At 41.8% G+C, this 21,758-nt stretch overlaps 1 protein-coding gene across 1 annotated transcript in view; it reads right to left on the reverse strand.

The window, feature by feature from the left end:
* The window catches only part of dnah9 (dynein, axonemal, heavy chain 9), a 117,545-nt gene that overhangs the window by 53,298 nt on the left and 42,489 nt on the right, over positions 1–21,758 (reverse strand). The window contains exons 28-40 of the mRNA XM_084433490.1: positions 17,120–17,224; positions 12,375–12,532; positions 11,347–11,485; positions 10,716–11,003; positions 7,725–7,935; positions 7,524–7,651; positions 7,330–7,438; positions 6,345–6,492; positions 5,662–5,836; positions 5,294–5,467; positions 3,511–3,718; positions 2,254–2,419; positions 1,261–1,363 (exon numbers count right to left, since the gene is read on the reverse strand). Coding sequence (XP_084289616.1) covers positions 1,261–1,363; positions 2,254–2,419; positions 3,511–3,718; positions 5,294–5,467; positions 5,662–5,836; positions 6,345–6,492; positions 7,330–7,438; positions 7,524–7,651; positions 7,725–7,935; positions 10,716–11,003; positions 11,347–11,485; positions 12,375–12,532; positions 17,120–17,224 — 2,112 coding nt within the window. The remainder of the gene's footprint in view (positions 1–1,260; positions 1,364–2,253; positions 2,420–3,510; positions 3,719–5,293; positions 5,468–5,661; positions 5,837–6,344; positions 6,493–7,329; positions 7,439–7,523; positions 7,652–7,724; positions 7,936–10,715; positions 11,004–11,346; positions 11,486–12,374; positions 12,533–17,119; positions 17,225–21,758) is intronic.

The raw sequence follows: 21,758 nt of genomic DNA on the forward strand, positions 1-21,758 counted from the left end.
TATGTATGACTATATGCATGTATGACTGTATGTATGACTGTAGTGTATGTATGACTGTATGCATGTATGACTGTATGTATGACTATATGCATGTATGACTGTATGCATGTATGACTGTATGCATGTATGACTGTATGTATGACTGTATGTATGACTGTATGTATGACTGTATGTATGACTGTATGTATGACTGTATGCATGTATGACTGTATGTATGACTATATGCATGTATGACTGTATGTATGACTGTAGTGTATGTATGACTGTATGCATGTATGACTGTATGTATGACTATATGCATGTATGACTGTATGTATGACTATATGCATGTATGACTGTATGTATGACTGTAGTGTATGTATGACTGTATGCATGTATGACTGTATGTATGACTATTTGCATGTATGACTGTATGTATGACTGTATGCATGTATGACTGTATGTATGACTATATGCATGTATGACTGTATGTATGACTGTATGCATGTATGACTGTATGTATGTATGACTGTATGTATGACTGTATGCATGTATGACTGTATGCATGTATGACTGTATGTATGACTGTATGCATGTATGACTGTATGTATGTATGACTGTATGCATGTATGACTGTATGTATGACTATATGCATGTATGACTGTATGTATGACTATATGCATGTATGACTGTATGTATGACTGTATGCATGTATGACTGTATGCATGTATGACTGTATGTATGACTATATGCATGTATGACTGTATGTATGACTGTAGTGTATGTATGACTGTAGTGTATGTATGACTGTAGTGTATGTATGACTATATGCATGTATGACTGTATGTATGACTGTATGCATGTATGACTGTATGCATGTATGACTGTATGTATGACTATATGCATGTATGACTGTATGTATGACTGTATGCATGTATGACTGTATGTATGACTGTATGCATGTATGACTGTATGTATGACTATATGCATGTATGACTGTATGTATGACTGTAGTGTATGTATGACTGTATGCATGTATGACTGTATGTATGACTATTTGCATGTATGACTGTATGTATGACTGTATGCATGTATGACTGTATGTATGACTGTAGTGTATGTATGACTATATGCATGTATGACTGTATGTATGACTGTATGCATGTATGACTGTATGCATGTATGACTGTATGCATGTATGACTGTATGCATGTATGACTGTATGTATGCAGTGACAGTAAACAGTGCTCTGTGTGTTGAGCTGACACTGATAGTGAGCACCTGCAGGCGAGGGTTGATGGTGAAGCTGCCGGCGGTGGGGTTCATGCAGGACACGTACTGCACATTGTGGATCTCCTTCAGCTGCAGCTTGCTCCTGTCGTACCTGAGGACACAGCGTTCCGTCAGACACACACACACACACACACAGACACTCTGTATGCACACCTCGTCCTGCACTAAAGCCACTGCGGCTCAGAGAAATACAGCGCCTTCAGCTGTTCTCCTGCTCACCCCGATCTAACAGACACTGCAGAGACACTGAGAAACCAACAGGAGACACGCTCTCTTTCAGTGACAAAACACTGACATCACTGACAAAAGAGACAGAGCCTCTTCAGGCCTTGAGCACTGGACCATCTTAACAACATAAAACACTAATGTAACAAAATCCAATATCCATAAATTGTGCATCTGAGCAAAGGTAGCATCATAATGAGCATGTCTACAGTGGGTTAAATGTCCATGAGGGTCAGCTTAAGCATATCATGGAATCAGAACAGAAACTACACTTTAAAGAGGACCTATAACGCCCTTTCTCAAAGCCTTGATGTTGTTTTCAGGCTCTACTAGAACAGGTTTTCCTGCTTGAATGTTGATTATTCTCCTCATATTCTCCATTGTTGCGGCTCCTCTCTTCCCAGTCTGTCAGTACCGCTCTGTTTACTTCCTGTCTCTATGAAGCCCCTCCTCCTGAAGAGCACACTGTGCTCTGATTGGTCGGCTGGAGCAGTGTGTTGTGATTGGTCGAGTGCTTCGAGTGTGTTTGGGAAATGTCCCGCCCCTTTCCATAACCGCCAGTTTAACACACTACTAACTCAACCAGGCCCCACCCCTTTATTCTGCGTATGAATTATTTACATGAGGAATATTGTGACGTGTTCGTTCCCGGGAGACTACAATGGAGGCGTTTCAGGAGTTCAGAAACACTGACTCTGATACATTACAACAGTACACACTAAAGACAGATGAAGATGGTCATGTGACGGTCAGTACCAGTGGTTGTAGTCCATGTGCTGGCGGATCAGGGTGTGCGGCTGGACCGTGCCGTACGCGTCCACCTCCGGCATGTTCATGTCATCGATGAAGTAGACGAGCCTCTTGCTGCCGGGCGGCCCGTAGTTCCTGCCCGCCTTCTTCTCCAAGGGCTTCTCTAGAACAGCTGTGGGGAACAGGCTCCGTGAGCATTCAACATCACTGGCAAACACGGCACAGAAGCACAGGCACTTCACCAGGAAACTACAGAGCATGACAAGGATTTCTCTAGATATGTCTTATAAACTATTATCTAACATAAAATGAAGAGTTTAAAATCCATCTAATGTCCATCTTTAAAATGGTGCTTTTGACCTGCCATTGTTTTCATAATCTGTTGAAATGATATTTAGTTCAGTGTGCAAAATTGAATTAATTTTGATGTTGTGAATTGATAAATATATAAATTTTACTAATATTAAAAACACTGCATTTCTTAATTGTGGCACCCAAGAAGCATCATATTTGGGTCAGCATGATCAGAAGAAATCATTTACACAAACTGTACTCCTCATGTTACTCAAGTTATTGTAAGGAAAAAAATTGAAAATAAATATTTTGACTAATTTGTGACTCTTAACCAAGTTATCCATTAAGATTTAAATATTTTATATTTATGTAAGTTTGTTATTTTCTAGAAATCACTAAATAAACTAAATCAGTTTTGATATTTATTTGGTGCTTGCTAGAAAATAACAAAAACCATGATCTAAACTGTATTTAAACATTCAGAGTTGTAAAAATCACAAACTATAATATAAAATGAATAGAAAAAAAACATAACATTTAATTTTTAGATGAAGCACCTGAATATTAATCATTTTAATAATTTTTTAACAGTACACTGAACCCCATTCATTGATTGTGCCTCATACCAAAGCAAAGTTATTTAGAAAATCAGCATCTGATTCTGGCTTGGTCCGGTTTGACAGGAGCAAGAGTTGGAACATCACATGATGCGGAGTGATAAATCTCAGACCAACAGATTGCAAAGGCAGGGACACGAAACAGCTGATGCCCGGAGCAGAGAGCAGAGAGCAGAGAGCAGAGGGCCATGGGTGCTTGCTTTAGACCACCCAGATCTGTCACTGTCCACAAGCCAGTGAAGGTGCACTTTTGAAAGCACTTCTGCTCTCAGGTCAGAACACACACACTCACACACACACACACACACACACACACACACACACACACACACACACACACACACACACGTACCCTGTAACATGGCTGAGGTGGTGTAGTAGTTGAACGGGACGTTTTTGATGGCGTATTTGTCCGGGTCCAGGGAGCCCAGCTTGTCTCCCACCAGAACCGACTTCCCGGTGCCAGCGGTGCCCACGAGCATGATGGGACGCCGCCTCTCCAGCAGCCGGTCCATGAAGTAGCGCACGCGGATGGTCTCGCTGGTGTGGACGAGGCAGGCCTGAGGGACACACACACACACACCCAGTGAGCGGAGAGCCTGCGTGTGTGAACTAACCCTCCCTGAGGATCTACAGTCTCAGAACAGCGTTTGTTATATAGAGTTTGTTATATAGCGTTTGTTATATAGAGTTTGTTATATAGTTTGTTATATAGAGTTTGTTATATAGAGTTTGTTATATAGAGTTTGCTATATAGTGTTTGTTATATAGAGTTTGCTATATAGAGTTTGTTATATAGAGTTTGTTATGTAGAGTTTGTTATATAGCGTTTGTTATGTAGAGTTTGTTATGTAGTGTTTGTTATATAGAGTTTGTTATATAGAGTTTGTTATATAGAGTTTGCTATATAGTGTTTGTTATATAGAGTTTGTTATATAGAGTTTGTTATATAGAGTTTGTTATATAGAGTTTGTTATATAGAGTTTGCTATATAGTGTTTGTTATATAGAGTTTGTTATATAGTTTGTTATATAGTGTTTGTTATATAGAGTTTGTTATATAGTGTTTGTTATATAGAGTTTGTTATATAGTGTTTGTTATATAGAGTTTGTTATATAGTGTTTGTTATATAGTGTTTGTTATATAGAGTTTGTTATATAGTGTTTGTTATATAGAGTTTGCTATATAGTGTTTGTTATATAGTGTTTGTTATATAGAGTTTGTTATATAGTGTTTGTTATATAGTGTTTGTTATATAGAGTTTGTTATATAGAGTTTGTTATATAGTGTTTGTTATATAGAGTTTGTTATATAGTGTTTGTTATATAGTGTTTGTTATATAGTGTTTGTTATATAGTGTTTGTTATATAGAGTTTGCTATATAGTGTTTGTTATATAGTGTTTGTTATATAGAGTTTGTTATATAGTGTTTGTTATATAGTGTTTGTTATATAGAGTTTGTTATATAGAGTTTGTTATATAGTGTTTGTTATATAGAGTTTGTTATATAGTGTTTGTTATATAGTGTTTGTTATATAGTGTTTGTTATATAGTGTTTGTTATATAGAGTTTGTTATATAGAGTTTGTTATATAGAGTTTGTTATATAGAGTTTGTTATATAGAGTTTGTTATATAGAGTTTGTTATATAGAGTTTGTTAGATGTTTATCTTTCCTGTTTTTTACATTGGTTTTCTCAAAGTGCTTATATGATGAGAAGAAACCTAAAATGCGTTATAACCTGTGTGTACTGACCTCTGACGCAAATAAGTTCATCAAAGTTTTCCTAAGACAAGAACGGATATTGTTCAAAATGAATGTATAACTTTGTTGAAAGGTTTTGATCCTCTTCAAATGTTGACTACTGTATATAGCCATGTTTTAAAAAGACACTCCTGAGCAAGTGTTGTGTGTGTAGTCTTAAACTTTGATCTACTCACTCATAGTATTGCTCAGCAGAAAAGTAAATAAATGTCAAACTTTAACAACACAATTACTAAGACTTTACCTATAGTTCAAAATCTAAATGAAATCTAATTCAAAACATTCACAGAAGCCACATCAACAGTGTGTCAGTGCCAGTGCCGCTCTCGTCAGAGTAATCCGCACTATACACACAGTAGAGCATGAGCTGACCTGCAGAGGTATCTCCGGGTCCATCACGAACTGCGGGACCATCTTTGACCAGGGCTCAAATTTTTTGCTCTCGGGATCAATGTAGTAATCGAACACAGTGCCCTGAGCCGGAAACTTCACGCTTTTGAACTCCGTCACCCACCACTTGCTGAACTCCAGCCTGTAATCCACGAGCTGCAGTGAAACACACACACACACACACACACACACACACACACAGAGTGTTAAAGCAGGCAGTGTTCATGAGGAGTAAAGCCAGCGGAGACGCACCTGATCCTGGAACATGGTTCCTCCGAAACACACACACACACACACACACCTGATCCTGGAACATGGTTCCTCCGAAACACACACACACACACACACACCTGATCCTGGAACATGGTTCCTCCGAAGGCCCAGACGGCAGCGAACACGAAGTAGAGCTCGTACAGGTCCTTATGGCTGTCCGGAGGAGTGTGTTCTGGGACGAGGAGACACTCCAGGAGGAAGCACAGCATCTGCACCAAACTCTGCTCAGGGATGGGGATGATCTTCTTAAACCTGGGAACAGGACACACAGCAGCTCAGTCAGCAGAACACACACACACCTCACAGACACACGTTAGGCTGAGGAGAACTCGGCCTCTCCAGCTCCACCAGAGGGAGAGCAGCACCGAGGCCTTCAGTGACCTCATCAGTGTCAGACCTCTGATGGGTAAAGCTATCAGAGCTGCTAAAACTAAAACCATTAAAAAGAAACATTTTCACTACTGGAATAAAATAAAAACCTTAAGCTAAAGCTAGTTGCCAAGGCAACGTTTCTCATTTTCATTTAGTTTAACTTGATGCACTAAAATAATAATAAAAACACTGTATAGACAAAACATCAAAAATGAATGCAAATGAGAAAAACCCACAACAAAGTTACTAAGACTTTAAAACTATTGATAACTGTAATAAAACTCTAATAGTCAGTATAATAGCTCAGGTAAAGGTGCCTGGAGCCCATAAGAGGTTCAGCTCATGAATATTAATGCTGCTGACAGGATCACGAGGACCCGTGACGCACCTGGACCGGAGCGTGTCCAGGCATGATGGGAGGTACTTGTCGAACAGGATGGTGAGGTTGGCCTTCTCGGACTGCACTTCTCTGCAGTCGATCCAGCTCGACACCGGCGGGTTCCAGCCCAGGTCGGCCGGGTTGATGTACAGGATACCTGTGTGGAGGAGTGGCACACACACACCTCAGTCAGAACCACATCAAACACACACAGACATAAATATTCGTATTACTTTGTACAAGAATCAGATCATCAGTGATTCTAATGTTCCACGTGACGGATGCAGCACTAACTGATCAAACAGCAATGAGACGTTTGGTCAAAAAAGACCAACACAAAGATTGTTACTGTAAAAGTGAGAGTGTTATGACCTCAGCTGAGCCACTGTACGTTTCAAGATATTCAAAGATATTCAGCAACACCTCTGTGTCAGTCTTCTGTTAGCAGGATTAGTCCCCATTCTCCATTCAAAATCTTATATTTATCCCTTAAAATACAGATTATTGTCCATTGGCACATGGGTCACCATTTCTTATATTTGCTCCAGTCTAAAGGAAGGAGCTGTTAGGACACACACTCATAAATATATAATCTCCTCTGGATATAAATAAAATAAAAAGTAACAATGAAACAGTGTTATTTAAGTTTTATAATTAATATTTAATATTGTACATTTTTAGTTTCGTGTTAATTTTGAGTCCTTTCGTGATGTGCTTTTGTCATTTTATTCGTTTTAGTTTTTTATGTTTTATTTCAGTTTTATTTCATTTTGACTTAATTCCAGTTAATGATTTTAGTGCTTCAACTAAACCTTTTCATTTCTTTTGCCAAGGCAACATTCCTAATTTTCATTTATTTTATATTTATATTTATATTTAGTTTGAGCTGTGTGAAACACTTGAGCTGTGTGTGATGATGATAATAAGCCTGTTTTCTGTGATGATGTGTGTGTGATGATGATGATGATGATGATGATGAGGCAGTTCCTCTGACCGGCTCTGGAGACCGTGGCTGGCGTGGCCGTGCGCAGATGACTGATCTCGAACACAAGCCTCATGGTGGGGTTCAGGGGGATCCGCTCATTACTGGCCAGCGTCAGAACCTACAGCACCACACAAAGGTCACCTGAAGGTCAGGGTCATTGTAATCCAGATCTGTGTGCAAAGCTGATATCGAGCTGGCTTTACCTTGTTATCATCCATTACTGTGTTCAGCGACTCGATCCACATCGGGTCGATATCCCCATCCAGGACGATCCACTTGGGCCCGGCGTGACTGATGTTGGCCAGCTCACGCATGATATTAGAGAACAGCCCTGTGGGGAAGAGCACACGTGTTGAGTCTCACAGTCACCGTGATGAAGCGCTGGCACACACAGCGGCCCTCACCGTCCTTCCACTCGCGCGTGGCCGGGTTGATGATGCCGAACAGCTCGTCGTTGGTCACGGCTTTAGGGTTGAGGTCGGCCCAGACGGCCCTGCGCTTCATGTTCTGGTACGTCTTGTGCAGAGATTTGAGGACCTGGGATTTTCCGGTGCCGGCGTTTCCCACCACGAACACGGAGTGACGAACGGCCAGCAGCTCCTCCAGCTGAACCACCTGAGAACAACAGCAGAGACAGTCTCACACACACACACACACACACACAACGCTGCTTTGCTTGATGTGTTGTGCTATAAACTGCACACACGAGAGACGGACTAGCTTGGCTGGCTGAATGCATCCTCAGTAAACATCAAGAGGTTTCCAGCACCAGTGTGACTTCATGCCAAACATTTCAAAACAAAAACAACAAAAAGTTGCAGAGATGTTTCCCAGTGCAGTTTACCAGCCGCAGTAACTGCACTAAACCAGTGTGTTGAGTTCAGCTCCAGGCCTGATCTCCATCATCGCTCTGAGCTCCAGCGGGAGCGCACCGGCTCACGGCTCTTCCCATCGTGGTCTTGTTTTAATAATATGCAGAACACTTCTCTGTTTCCCTTAGTGAAGTCTAGATGATGTCATCTGATCTCTGCAGCACTAGCATCAGCTAACCCTAACCCCAGACCCTCGACGGCTCCGCTACAGCTCTGCTACTGATGAGGTCATAACCTACTGTACACACTGGCATCTGACTGGCTGCTCACATGACAACATGTAGTTTTGTCAGTAATATTTTATAAAAATAAATGAAATATTTTACCACATTTTTATTTAGTATGTAAGGGATAATGTAGAGCGAGGCGGTTGTTATAGCGAATACACCCCCGACAGGCTGATCGGGACCCCGACGCGAAGCGGAGCCTGAAGGGGGTGTATTCGCTGTAACAACCGCCTCGCTCTACATTATCCCGCTTATTGCATGGCTACCCACCAAATAAATCAATAATTTGAAACAAAATATTGATTTAGAAAGGAGTTTATTGATTTAAAAACGATTGTATTGCTTCCGCTAAAGAAAATAGTCCGTTCCATCCACTGATCTATATAATGACATGTATCACATGAAATATGACATGTCAAATAATGTAATTCTGTATAGATCAGTGGTTAGAATCCTGCGTCCATAGCAACGCTCTGTTTTTCATGGCAACGGTGTGTTATACTTCGCAGCGGTCTGATATCAAGAAATAACACACCGCACTCTACGTTGGCATTCAACCAAGCCATGTAATAATGCGCTATAACATATAAATAAGGCCAATTAATGGATGCCATTTATAACGCCTAAATAAAAAAAATAAAAAACACACTGTAAAAAGTCATTAACTCTTTTTTGTTAAAAAAAACAAAACATCGGCAGCATTTTTGATCATTTTGTCCAGTGCTTCATGGCCCACAGAATATTTTGTTTTATTTGTTATTTATGAATGTTTTGAATATCTGAACATGCAATATATCAAAAGAAAGAGTTAAAAAGTCTGCTTAAATATAGTCTGTATATGTAATATGTATTGTGAGCCTCTGTGATCACAAAATATATAAGTGTAAGCGGCTGAAGCTCACAGTTCGATGTGTATTTCTGGAGCACTGTGAGGAGGATCAACACTTAAACAGAGATCGGCCTCCCTCGGAGAGAAGAGGAGATGTGGAGCAAGAGGAAGTGATGGCATGTTCAATCAGTGGCATTGATGCGGGTCCCCGTCGGGCTCTCCAGCGCTGGAGGGGTGGCTGATTGCTGCTTTGATCTGATGTGTTTGGGGGCGATGGCTAATAGCAGACTGGAGCTCTTCTCCTCCCAGAGATCCCAGCGCAGACGCGTGTGAGGGTTAAACCCGCCGTGCAGAGCTGATGGACAGCTGATGTGGTGCTCCTGTGGCTCTTTGACCTGTGTGAGATTGCACTTATTTCCCCTGGCTCCGGCTGATATCTCCACCTCGGCCTGATGCTCCACATTAGAGCTGCGCTCCGGCACCTGAGGCTCCATTACACTGTAATTCCTGCTATCTTTGATTTGTCCAATATATCCACTTGCAGACTGCTCTGACACTAATGTCTATTTGCTTGAAACACAACAGTAGGTTTATGGCTCTGAAAGGAAGATAATGCAACCGCAGAAGAGGTGAAGTTGAGAAAAATGCGAGAGCGGCATTGATCACGACTTTTGACATTCCCCCCCCCACACAAAACTAGTTTAGAAACGGGCGAGAGCACTGAGTTCTGCGTATCGCCGAGCGACGCACACGCTGACAGGCTGTCTGGAACAGAGGATGTGAGTGGAATGAAACGACAGCAATTTCCCATCTTCACTCAAAGTGTCCCGCTCGACTTCTGTTTCTCGCTCCTCGACGGGGACACAAACACACAAACACACATTCGAAACACCTCACAACTCTTTAAACACCTCATGGCCAAAACAAACTGGAGGATCGGAACGACCCATTTTATAATAATCTTATGCAGTATTAAATCAATCACTCATCAAACCAATCATCATTTCAGCAAGCTTGTTTACAGCTCATACTGTGTGTATATACTGTATATATGTTTACTGTATACATAATGCACTGTACAAAACATTTTCTATTTTATACAAAATATATATTTTTCAAAGCTATGTGGAGTCTAAAAAGCCACATGTTTAACCAAGTTCAGTTTCAAATCCAAAGTTAATATGACAAAAGTTGAGGTTCCTGTGAGATTCTGTTTAGGCGCTGAAATTTGTATGTGTTCTTCTGTCACAAACCAATACATTTCCATACGATCTCACTTCTATCACAAAACAGCGAATATGGAATGCAAATATGGATCTACATCTGTAATGCTCTTTAGTTAATCGGCTATTGAAAACCCCATCCGGATTGGCCAGTGATCTGATGTTTAACTGTAGTTTATGATAACTCTGGTGAGGTGCATTACAGTAAGGCAGAGATGAGCTGGCACGTGTCACCTGAACTCACCTTTAGCACAAAGTTGTCCTCGGGCTGCAGTTTGAGGTCCAGCACGGACTGCTTGACAAACTTCTCGAAGTCCATGTCCCGTTTGCGCGGCACGTCGAGGGCCGGGAAGAGGTCCCCGATGAGGCCCATGAACACAGGCATGTCATCGGTCACGATCTTCGGGACGTTGAAGTCCCTCAGGGCTCTCATCAGCACCTGGTCCTCGGGTCTGCGTGGGTCTCCTCTCTTCAGGGAACCGGCCACCACCAGCACTGACTTGATGGCCCGCAGACCCCAGTCATAGTGATCCTGCGACGACAGAGACACAGACAAACAGGAGCCTCAGCGAGAGTCAATCAGCTGCATCCGCAGGCCAGACGCTGTTACACACTGCTCAGCAATAAAGGCTTTCCCATTCACAGATTCCACAGTGTGTATCAAAACAATTTATAGAGTAACAGGACAATGATAGTGGGATTACAGACGGCATTTTTATTAGAGAACAACTGGACGTCTCATTACATCGCATTCAAATAAAGTCCCGACGACAGGTAAACATCCCTCACAACGCTAGAAAAGCTGAAGGCCTTGATCTGAAACATCTGTAAGAACAGTGTAATGGACTGGAGCGACAGCAGAAACACTTCTCAACCTGTTTGGAGAGCAACTCCTTGCAGAGCTCATAGAGAGTGATGAACTTTCTGGCCAAAAGTCGAGCCTCGATGAAACCCTCGGCCACCAACATGATCTCACAGATGAGCTCGAAGTCTGGCACCACCATCGCACACGGCCTGCCGGACACACACACACACACACACACACACACACAGAGAACAACATCGTGACTGTGAGCCTGCAAATACTGCACACGGCTGATGTCATCACCATTACTGGTGACACTATCACAGTTACTGATGGACAGCGTTTCTGATGTGATGCTTGAGGCGTTTTTGTTTTGTGGATCAGTCACATAAAACACTGATCATTTCAGACAAAATATACATTTTTCCACATGTGTGTTAGTTTTTTTGTGCAATTTTTTTTTTATTAACATTATAAGTGAACCTCAAGGAACATGAAAATTATATATAAATTTTTTTGTTTATAAATGAGAGCTTCATAAATCACTATGGAGAAAACAAACGGGGAAAAATACGCCTCTGATAATGAGTGATCAGCGTTACATGCGCTCTATAACTATGTCTTGGCCTTTAATATTCTTTAAGGATGTTTCGAAGTAGACTGCTATAGAAAATAACTTATTACATTCATTTTAAAATATCATACAGTATGAGTATGTACTTTCAGTTCTCATGTATTAAATAACGGGCTCTTTCTGGTGTCTTCATGGGACGGACACCTGCTGATCCACAACACAACACATCAGTACATCCATCAGTCCCTGCAGGCCTAGAGACCCAGCCTGACGGAGGACCACACCTGTGAACGTGAACCCAGTCTGGAGCCGCAAGTAAAGTATAGCTGGTCAAATTAAAATGTTTATGAATGCTGACTCTACAGAGCGAAACACAGAGCTCTTTACTGCTGGATACGGACGGTAGAAATGAATTGTAAACTTGTAAATCTCTGTAATAAAAGAGTGCAGGTGGCACCGGTCTTCAGATGCTGATGTGTGAAACGGCAGAACGGCTCGTAATGAAATGCTAATCCTCAGCGCACCTGAAGAGAGCCTTGAGGTTCTCCGGCAGCTCGGTCCTGCCGGCGTATCCGGGGTTCATGGTGATGAAGATGCCCACCGAAGGGACCAGCTTCACATCCTCGCCCATGAAGTTAAACCTCGTCTTCTTGTCTCGAATGGCATCTTGAATACTTTTGACCTGATGGATCATACGTTGACAATATAAACGACACAGAATATGTGTTACTTGCTCTTCAGAACCAATGAGGAAGTGAGAATAAATCATAAGAGTGCAAAATCACATTCATTTTCTGAACACAATAACCCTTTTAGTGAGATCTGCCATGAGCTCTGAGATGAACATCTGTGGAAGCCCTAATGAAGATGAGGTCTCTCTGACTGAACTGTGTTTAACAGCTTCCCATAATCCACTACCCAGAGAAGTCAATGTTACGCTGGAAAAACTGCTTACTAAAACGAAGCATTGTAAATCATGTAATCGAGTTTGCACTTTTAAACAACTTTTTATTTCTGTACGTTTGAATATTTTGCAATACATAAAGAAACGTTCATTGAAAATACTGTATAACATGCAAAATGACAAACGAAATCTTATATTTCATTGTACCATTAAAACACCCTTTCATATCTGTGCACACCGCCGCCGGCGAGAGCGTCAGTGGATGGAAGTCATTCTTTTTCAATGCTAGAATGCTTGTTTTTCAGCGAATGCAAATTAGATTAGCACTAACCCATGAACACAACAGCCACACCACACAAATGGCTTTTAATTGGTTTATTTCGCAAACATGTCACTATAATTGTTAAGTTCTTTCTATCGACCAATTTCTTACTTTCACATTTAAAAGATTCCATGAGGTTAACTTGTACCCTATGCTCAGTCTGCACAGATAACCATCATCATGCTTGTTTTCTTTGCGGCCTCTTAAAAAAGACAAGCGTTAGATCTCCGCCAGAGCATCAGAGTGTCCACGAGTCTTCCTACGGAGTCGCTGGCAGGCGGTGTGAAAGCACAGCACGGACAGTGTTTGAGTTGGTGAGTGGCCGAGACTGTTTCCAATGCAATGCCGTGAGCCAATCATAACAGTGGGTGTTTACTGACACCCCTTAAAGGAGCCGCGCCTTAAAAACGGGTCATTTTAGACATGGTCAGAATGAGGTTGACAATATCCATTGTGCAAAAAAAACAAAACAATAACATTATGGGCCCTATTTTAACTAACCCTAACGATCTGAAACGCAAGTATCAAGTGCGAAACGCAAGTAACTTTGTGGGCGGGTCTCGGGCGCTGTTGCTATTATACCGGCGGGATAAATTACTCTTGGTCTGAAGTAGCTTCATTACTCATAGGTGTGGTTTGGGCATAACGTGAAATAAACCAATCAGAGCGACATCTCACATTCCCTTTAAGAGCAGGCGTGCTTGTTCCATGGCGGATTGCTATTATAACGGCGGATTTGCCAGCAGCGGTTCACAGCCGAGGAGACCGACGTTCTCGTCAGGGCCGTAAAACACAGAGAAGTGACATTGGGGACGGAGAAACACACACAAATTAGCTTCGGTTAAACAGGCGTATGATCATTTGGGTAAATGTGTAAGCTAGATTTATGCCTATTCTTTCACATCTTCATGGACACCACAATGATTTCCCTCGTGTGGAATATTTTTCCTTGTAATAATGTATAGTTTTCTAAAAATGAAAACTGCTGCGTCTGTGTGTAGATGAGAGAAGCAAAGTGTGTGTGTGTTGTGCACACGCTACATTATGGCCAAGCATGCGCCCTTAAAATAGCATCTGAATTAGGGCTGCACGATTATGACAAAAATCATAATTGCCGATTATTCCCTTGAAATTGTAATTGCGATTATTAATATATTCAATGTAAATTGTGATAATCGTAATTAATAATAGACATATTATTATACATGTTTACTTAAAAATTGTGAACACACACACTGTCCCCCTTTACTTAACATACACATAAATTGTAAGAATATGACTAATAGTAAAGACTACTAAGAAATAAACATTAGGTATAGATGCTAAAGCTATTTAATAGCAGTCCCAAACTAGCTTTTGTTAATACAATGTTGGTATGAGCCACCACAATCATTTAAAAATATAAAAAATAACACAAAGTGAAAATAAAGTGGCATTTTGGGGTTAATATTGAAACGACAGTTACCATGGTGAATACACAATATTAACAAGAACTGTTAATGAAACATGGAAACTGCTCCTGGTGAATAGAATGAAAATCATCCCTGCATGCAAACCCTTCTCAGCTAACACACGACATACCAGTAACGTGATTTATTGGTATTTTACTTTTATTTCGTGACTTACTCATTTACAACGTAACAACGTTGCATGCTCGTAGTTTCCTTTGCACTTTATACACAGCGCGCGCCGCCGCATTTGCGCGTGCAATTGAAGAGTGTGCGCTACGAGCACAGTAGCCTATAGCGGCTGACATGACAGGAACGTCCGTTTTTCTGAGGTGAAAGACTCTTTATTTCAGCGTACACACACACGTCACTGCCTGGTAGTTCCTATTGTGCTGGGTTTTCTAAAGTAGTTGTGATTCGCCTCTTATAACATGCTCTAAATGCACGCAGAGTGTTTTTTATTTTTTTATTTTTTTGCAATCGCGGCTTTGAACGATTACGTAATCGTGGCATCCATAATCGTAATCGCGATTAGAAATTCGATTAATTGTGCAGCCCTAATATGAATAACATGCGCAACACGCCACTGAGTTTAGACGAGGTTTCTCCTGGTCAGTGGTGGAATTGTTTTCTGAAACTGCAAAATAGCACCAGGGAACGTTTGCGCCGGAACACTCCTCCTCTCTTCGCTGAACCGCCCCCAGGAGCGCAAGTTCATTCCCTAGTTTACCGACATGCGTCTGTGGAGGGAAAAGTCCGCTGTGCGCGGGTGAGAAACAGGAATGATACATGCGTCGCTGTACAAAGTAAATTGCGCTGGGTGCAAGATAGGACCCTATAAGTGAACCTCAAGGAACATATTAAAATGATATATATATATATATATATATATATATATATAAAGAAAAAAATCCAAGACATGACCCCTTTAAGAACTTCATAAATAAAATAAAATACTTCCAGAAAGTAGGCCGCTGAAAAGCGAGCGATCACGGTCTTTTAAAGCGTATAGGAAACTGTACAAGAGGCATGTCTTGTTCAACGGCCACATCCACTGACCTTGATGAAATAATCAAATTGAATTTTCTGTTATAAATTCATATTTGCCACTGGTCATTGTGAGACAGAGAGGAATTACAGGCCAGAGATTAATCACTATATCGGGACACAGGCTTGGTTGTGCTTTAATGGAATATTTAATGAAGCGACAATCAAGAACGATCTAATCGGATTAATGCGTCACAGCGAATGCTCAGTCTGGCAGGGTGAGTGGATCAGTTTAGTGTCAGCGAAACACAAGTGATTCAGGCGCCTCGGCACTGAGGACAGTCTGAGAGAGCTCCGCTAGAGGCAGATAAACACATATAACATTAAGCATGAGGCACATATTGCTGATGGAATAAGATATGAGCCGTTACTTTGCCACGGCCTTACGTGAACTCCCAATCCCACACTACATAGTGCCTTCATGAATATTACATATTGTTCTATAGCAGCGCATCTAAGCCAAGCACAGGCGTGCATTAAGAGCAGCTGAGACAGCAGAGGGGCGAAGCGCTGAGAGGGGGACCGGCACACAGGTGAGCGGAAATGTTTGAGAAATTAACATTTTAATGCAAACATATGACTGACTTTGTTCTGTGGAACACAAAACACTTTTCACAAATAATAATAATAATAAATTAAATTATATATATATATATATATATATAAAAAAGAAGCCTGGACTTGCTGGTAAATTTTCATATATTTGATATATTTATAGGCCTATATTTTATATTTAAGCCACATTGCTAATTAAATATATGAAAATTTAGCAGCAAGTCCAGGCTGCTTTTTCACAGTGAATGTGAATGGTGACCAACTCTGTGAAGCAAGACTTTTAGTGAATTCAGTCTCTTCAGTCTCACACAAAGCCGTGTTTTGTTTCCCCGTTGGCTTCCGTTGTGTGGAGCAGAGCAGCTCAGACATTCTGCTAAACACCTCGTGCTCACAGGAGAGCTGCAGTGAGGCCAACGCTCAACACGGGTACGTCTGGAGCTCCTTCTGTTTGCTTTAGCTTAACCAAGTGAATAATTGATTCTTTCTGTCTTTGTGAAAAATACTATTTTCGATGGACTACATTCCTGCGAAAATGTATAAGTTAAACAACAGGCACTCTTCGCTCATCCGAGGGCCTGACGAGCGGCTCGTATCACTACTCTGATGTTCTGATGCACTGTAAAGTGTTCCTCATGACAGCTGATGTCTGAAAACACTACAAAAGGAAAGCTAATTCAATTTTTATTACAAGGGAGAAACACCTTTCAGTGTCAGACGAGTCTTTCTGACTTTCACAGTAAAAGTGCGCAGTTCCAGGAATTGCCCATTAAAACCTGTCGCACTGAATCAGAACTACATGTGTCTAAACGACGAGCAGCTACACATCATCATCCTCCTCATCTAACGGCGTCTGCCAGCATAATGATGACGACTCACACACTGTCTTCAGCTTCGTTGCGTAAACTGTGAATTGCAAGGCATAAAATCTCAATGGCAAACACCAGATGCCGGCACTTCCCACAATCCTGAGCGGCTGTGCCGTGCCTCTCTCACCTGCACCGCCACCACAGACAGCACCTCCACCGAGATCCGGTTGAACTCGTCGAAGCAGCCCCAGGCTCCTGTTTGTGCCAGGCCTTTGTAGATGTTGCCACATGACTGAGGGAGAGAAACCAGAGACCTATGAGTGCATCATGGGAAAGCATCAATCGCAACCGACAGAATCACGCAAAATTATGCAGGAAATCTTTTGTTTTCTAGAAATGAGCTCACGGTCCTCGCTCCGCTGACATTCCAGCTTATAAACAAGGACAACAAATGCTAAGCAGGAGTTTTCTGGGTGGATGAGCAGCATTAGCATGAGCACACTGATACTCTAAACTCTCTCTGCGCTCCAGAGTAACCAGCGTCTCACCGTCGTCTCTGACCAGTGCAGGGCAAAGTAATGCGTTCTAATATTGCGTTTCTCCCTAAAACATAACTAATTGCGTTACTTTATACTGATTATAATGTGTTAAGTTACTCTTGCATTACTTTATGTCTCTAGACTGAGTCTCGATCTCTTCCAAGACTTTGTTTATTTCACTGTGAAGTTTTTTTAGTAAACAGTAATGCATTCAGCAACATAACCTATTTAACACGCCTTAACTTTCTTTTAAAAACACATATAGAAGATTTTTATATTCTGAGCACTTAGAATATTTCCTGAGCCCTAAATGCATGTTACTTGTAATCCATTACTTTACTCATTTACATAAAAAGTAATCCGATTATGTAATGCATGTTACTTGTAATGCGCTACTTTGCTCGTAACATTAAAGCAGAACTTGGTAACTTTTTTAACTTAATAAAATTGCCTAGAAATCATTTGGATGGTTAAACAACCTGTTCTGGTTATATTGGTGACTTTCCCTGCTCCCCCCAGCGTTCCCAGGCGGAAAACCAACCTTGCAACTTGGGGACTACTGTCCCGGCAAGATAGAAATTGGAAGTCTCGTGAGAAGCGAGAACGAGAACGAGAATGAGTGCGAAACACGAATTGCTTTACGTCATGTCAATGTTCTATGATAATGTGTATGATGTATTACCCACCTCGGTAGACATAGCTCCACACGATACAGTTGGCTTGCTCCGATCATAACAAAACGCACATGAGCAGCGCTAGAGAGGGGGAGGAGGGGCCGCAAGTGAGTTTTTTACGACAGTGTTGTGAAATATACGCCCCACAGCTGTAGGGGGAGCTCGTGGGGGAAACATGCGACAACAAAAGGGAAAATCAGCGAAGAAGTGACTAGAGTTCGCTAGAGTTGCCGAGTTCTGCTTTAAAAAGCAATGTGATTGTGTAATGTACATTACTTGTAATGCATCATAAAAGAAATCTGATTATGTGGCGCACATTACTCGTGATGCATGTACACTGTCCCAGACACAAGTGGGATAGACTGGGTGTCAGCAGTGGTCAGGTGGGGTGTCAGCAGTGGTCAGGTGGGATAGACTGGGTGTCAGCAGTGGTCAGGTGGGATAGATTGGGTGTCAGCAGTGGTCAGGTGGGATAGATTGGGTGTCAGCAGTGGTCAGGTGGGATAGATTGGGTGTCAGCAGTGGTCAGGTGGGATAGATTGGGTGTCAGCAGTGGTCAGGGTGGGATAGATTGGGTGTCAGCAGTGGTCAGGGTGGGATAGATTGGGTGTCAGCAGTGGTCAGGTGGGATAGATTGGGTGTCAGCAGTGGTCAGGTGGGATAGATTGGGTGTCAGCAGTGGTCAGGTGGGATAGATTGGGTGTCAGCAGTGGTCAGGTGGGGTGTCAGCAGTGGTCAGGTGGGATAGATTGGGTGTCAGCAGTGGTCAGGTGGGATAGATTGGGTGTCAGCAGTGGTCAGGTGGGATAGACTGGGTGTCAGCAGTGGTCAGGGTGGGATAGATTGGGTGTCAGCAGTGGTCAGGTGGGGTGTCAGCAGTGGTCAGGTGGGATAGATTGGGTGTCAGCAGTGGTCAGGTGGGATAGATTGGGTGTCAGCAGTGGTCAGGTGGGATAGATTGGGTGTCAGCAGTGGTCAGGTGGGATAGACTGGGTGTCAGCAGTGGTCAGGTGGGATAGATTGGGTGTCAGCAGTGGTCAGGTGGGGTGTCAGCAGTGGTCAGGTGGGATAGACTGGGTGTCAGCAGTGGTCAGGGTGGGATAGATTGGGTGTCAGCAGTGGTCAGGTGGGGTGTCAGCAGTGGTCAGGTGGGATAGACTGGGTGTCAGCAGTGGTCAGGTGGGATAGATTGGGTGTCAGCAGTGGTCAGGTGGGGTGTCAGCAGTGGTCAGGTGGGATAGATTGGGTGTCAGCAGTGGTCAGGGTGGGATAGATTGGGTGTCAGCAGTGGTCAGGTGGGATAGATTGGGTGTCAGCAGTGGTCAGGTGGGATAGATTGGGTGTCAGCAGTGGTCAGGTGGGATAGACTGGGTGTCAGCAGTGGTCAGGTGGGATAGATTGGGTGTCAGCAGTGGTCAGGTGGGGTGTCAGCAGTGGTCAGGTGGGATAGATTGGTTGTCAGCAGTGGTCAGGTGGGGTGTCAGCAGTGGTCAGGTGGGATAGATTGGGTGTCAGCAGTGGTCAGGTGGGATAGATTGGGTCAAGTCAAGTCAAGTCAAGTATATTTGTATAGCGCTTTTCACAATACAGATTGTATCAAAGCAGCTTCACAGTATTAAATTAAAATAATACAACAAGGTTTGTTTCTAGTGGAATTTATTGATAAAATCAAATTAGATATCCAGAATATCCCCAACTGAGCAAGCCAAAGGCAACAGTGGCAAGGAACCGAAAAACTCCATCAAGTGACCTAATAGTGTCCTAAAACTCCATCAGGTGACCCAATGGAGAAAAAAAAAAAACCTTGGGAGAACCCAGGCTCAGTCGGGGGCCAGTTCTCCTCTGGCGTTTATTAACTAGAGGCCGGATTGTAATTTGGACTGTAAGATTAAAAATATTATATGAATGCCTGGCTGAAGAGATGCGACTTTAATCTAGTTTTAAACTGGGAGAGCGAGTCTGAGCAACGAACAGTATCAGGAAGGCTATTCCAGAGTTTTGGAGCTAAATGTGAAAATGCTCTCCCTCCTTTGGTGGTTCTGGATATCCTAGGTATGACCAAAAGCCTTGAATTTAGTGATCTTAAAGAGCGCGATGGATTATAGGGCGATAGAAGATCCGTTAAATAGACTGGAGCTAAGCCGTTTAGGGCTTTATAAGTCAGTAGCAATACCTTGTAATTAATACGGAACTTTATAGGTAACCAATGCAGTGATGATAAAATCGGTGTTATATGATCATATTTTCTTGATCTAGTAAGAACTCTAGCGGCGGCATTTTGGACTAACTGTAGCTTGTTAATTGAGGATGCAGGACAACCGGCTAATAAAGCATTACAGTAATCTAGTCTCGAGGTCATGAATGCATGAACTAACTTTTCTGCATCAGAAACTGATAGCATATTACGTAGCTTAGCAATGTTTCTAAGGTGGAAAAAGGCGGTTTTTGTAACATATGAAATATGATTTTTGAAAGACAGGTTGCAATCGAGTATAACACCCAGGTCTTTTACTGTAGAGGATAAAGTAACAGGACATCCTACTATATTAAAGTTGTATTGCGAGAGGTTTTGTGGGCGGTTTTTTGAACCGATGATTAGTACCTCTGTTTTGTCTGGATTTAATAAAAGAAAATTACGCGTCATCCAATCTTTTATATCTTTAACACACTCTGTCAATTTGGATAATTTATCGTTTTCATCTGGCCGTGATGAAATATATATTTGAGTGTCATCAGCATAACAATGGAAACTAATTCCATGTTTCCTTATAATATTTCCAAGTGGCATCATATATACTGAGAATAATAGAGGGCCTAACACAGATCCCTGCGGCACTCCATAGTTTACTGGAGTTATGATCGATTTTTCTCCATTTAAATAGACAAAATGGTAGCGGTCAGATAAGTATGATCTAAACCAGCTTAATGCTTGTCCTTGAACACCAGTATAATTTTGTAGTCGATCTAAGAGTATTGTGTGATCTATAGTATCGAACGCAGCACTAAGATCAAGTAAAACTAGTATTGAGATACAGCCTTGGTCAGAAGCTAAAAGTAAATCATTTGTGATTTTAACGAGCGCAGTTTCAGTGCTATGGTGCGGCCTGAAACCAGACTGAAACTTCTCATAGATATCATTTTCTTGCAAGAAAGAACACAATTGAGCGGACACCACTTTTTCTAATATTTTAGACATAAATGGAAGATTTGAAATGGGTCTATAATTTGCTAGGTTATTATGATCTAATTGTGGTTTCTTAATGAGAGGTTTTATAACTGCCAGTTTAAATGTTCTTGGAACATGACCTAAAGATAAAGACGAGTTAATAATATTAAGGAGAGGCTCTTCCACTACAGGTAACACTTCTTTCAGTAGTTTAGTTGGTATCGGATCTAATAAACATGTTGTTGTTTTAGAGGAAGTGATAAGTTTATTTAACTCTATTTGTTCTATAGTTGTAAAGCACTGTAATTGTTCTTGCGGGGTGATAATTAAGGCTGAATTATAAGGCGCAACTGAAGATTGAACGTTTACAATTGTGGTTCTGATGTTTTCTATTTTCTCAGTGAAGAACTTCATAAAATCATTACTACTAAACTGTAATGGGATATT

Source organism: Rutilus rutilus (genome assembly GCF_951802725.1).
Source record: "Rutilus rutilus genome assembly, chromosome: 16".
NCBI classification, from domain to species: domain Eukaryota; kingdom Metazoa; phylum Chordata; class Actinopteri; order Cypriniformes; family Leuciscidae; genus Rutilus; species Rutilus rutilus.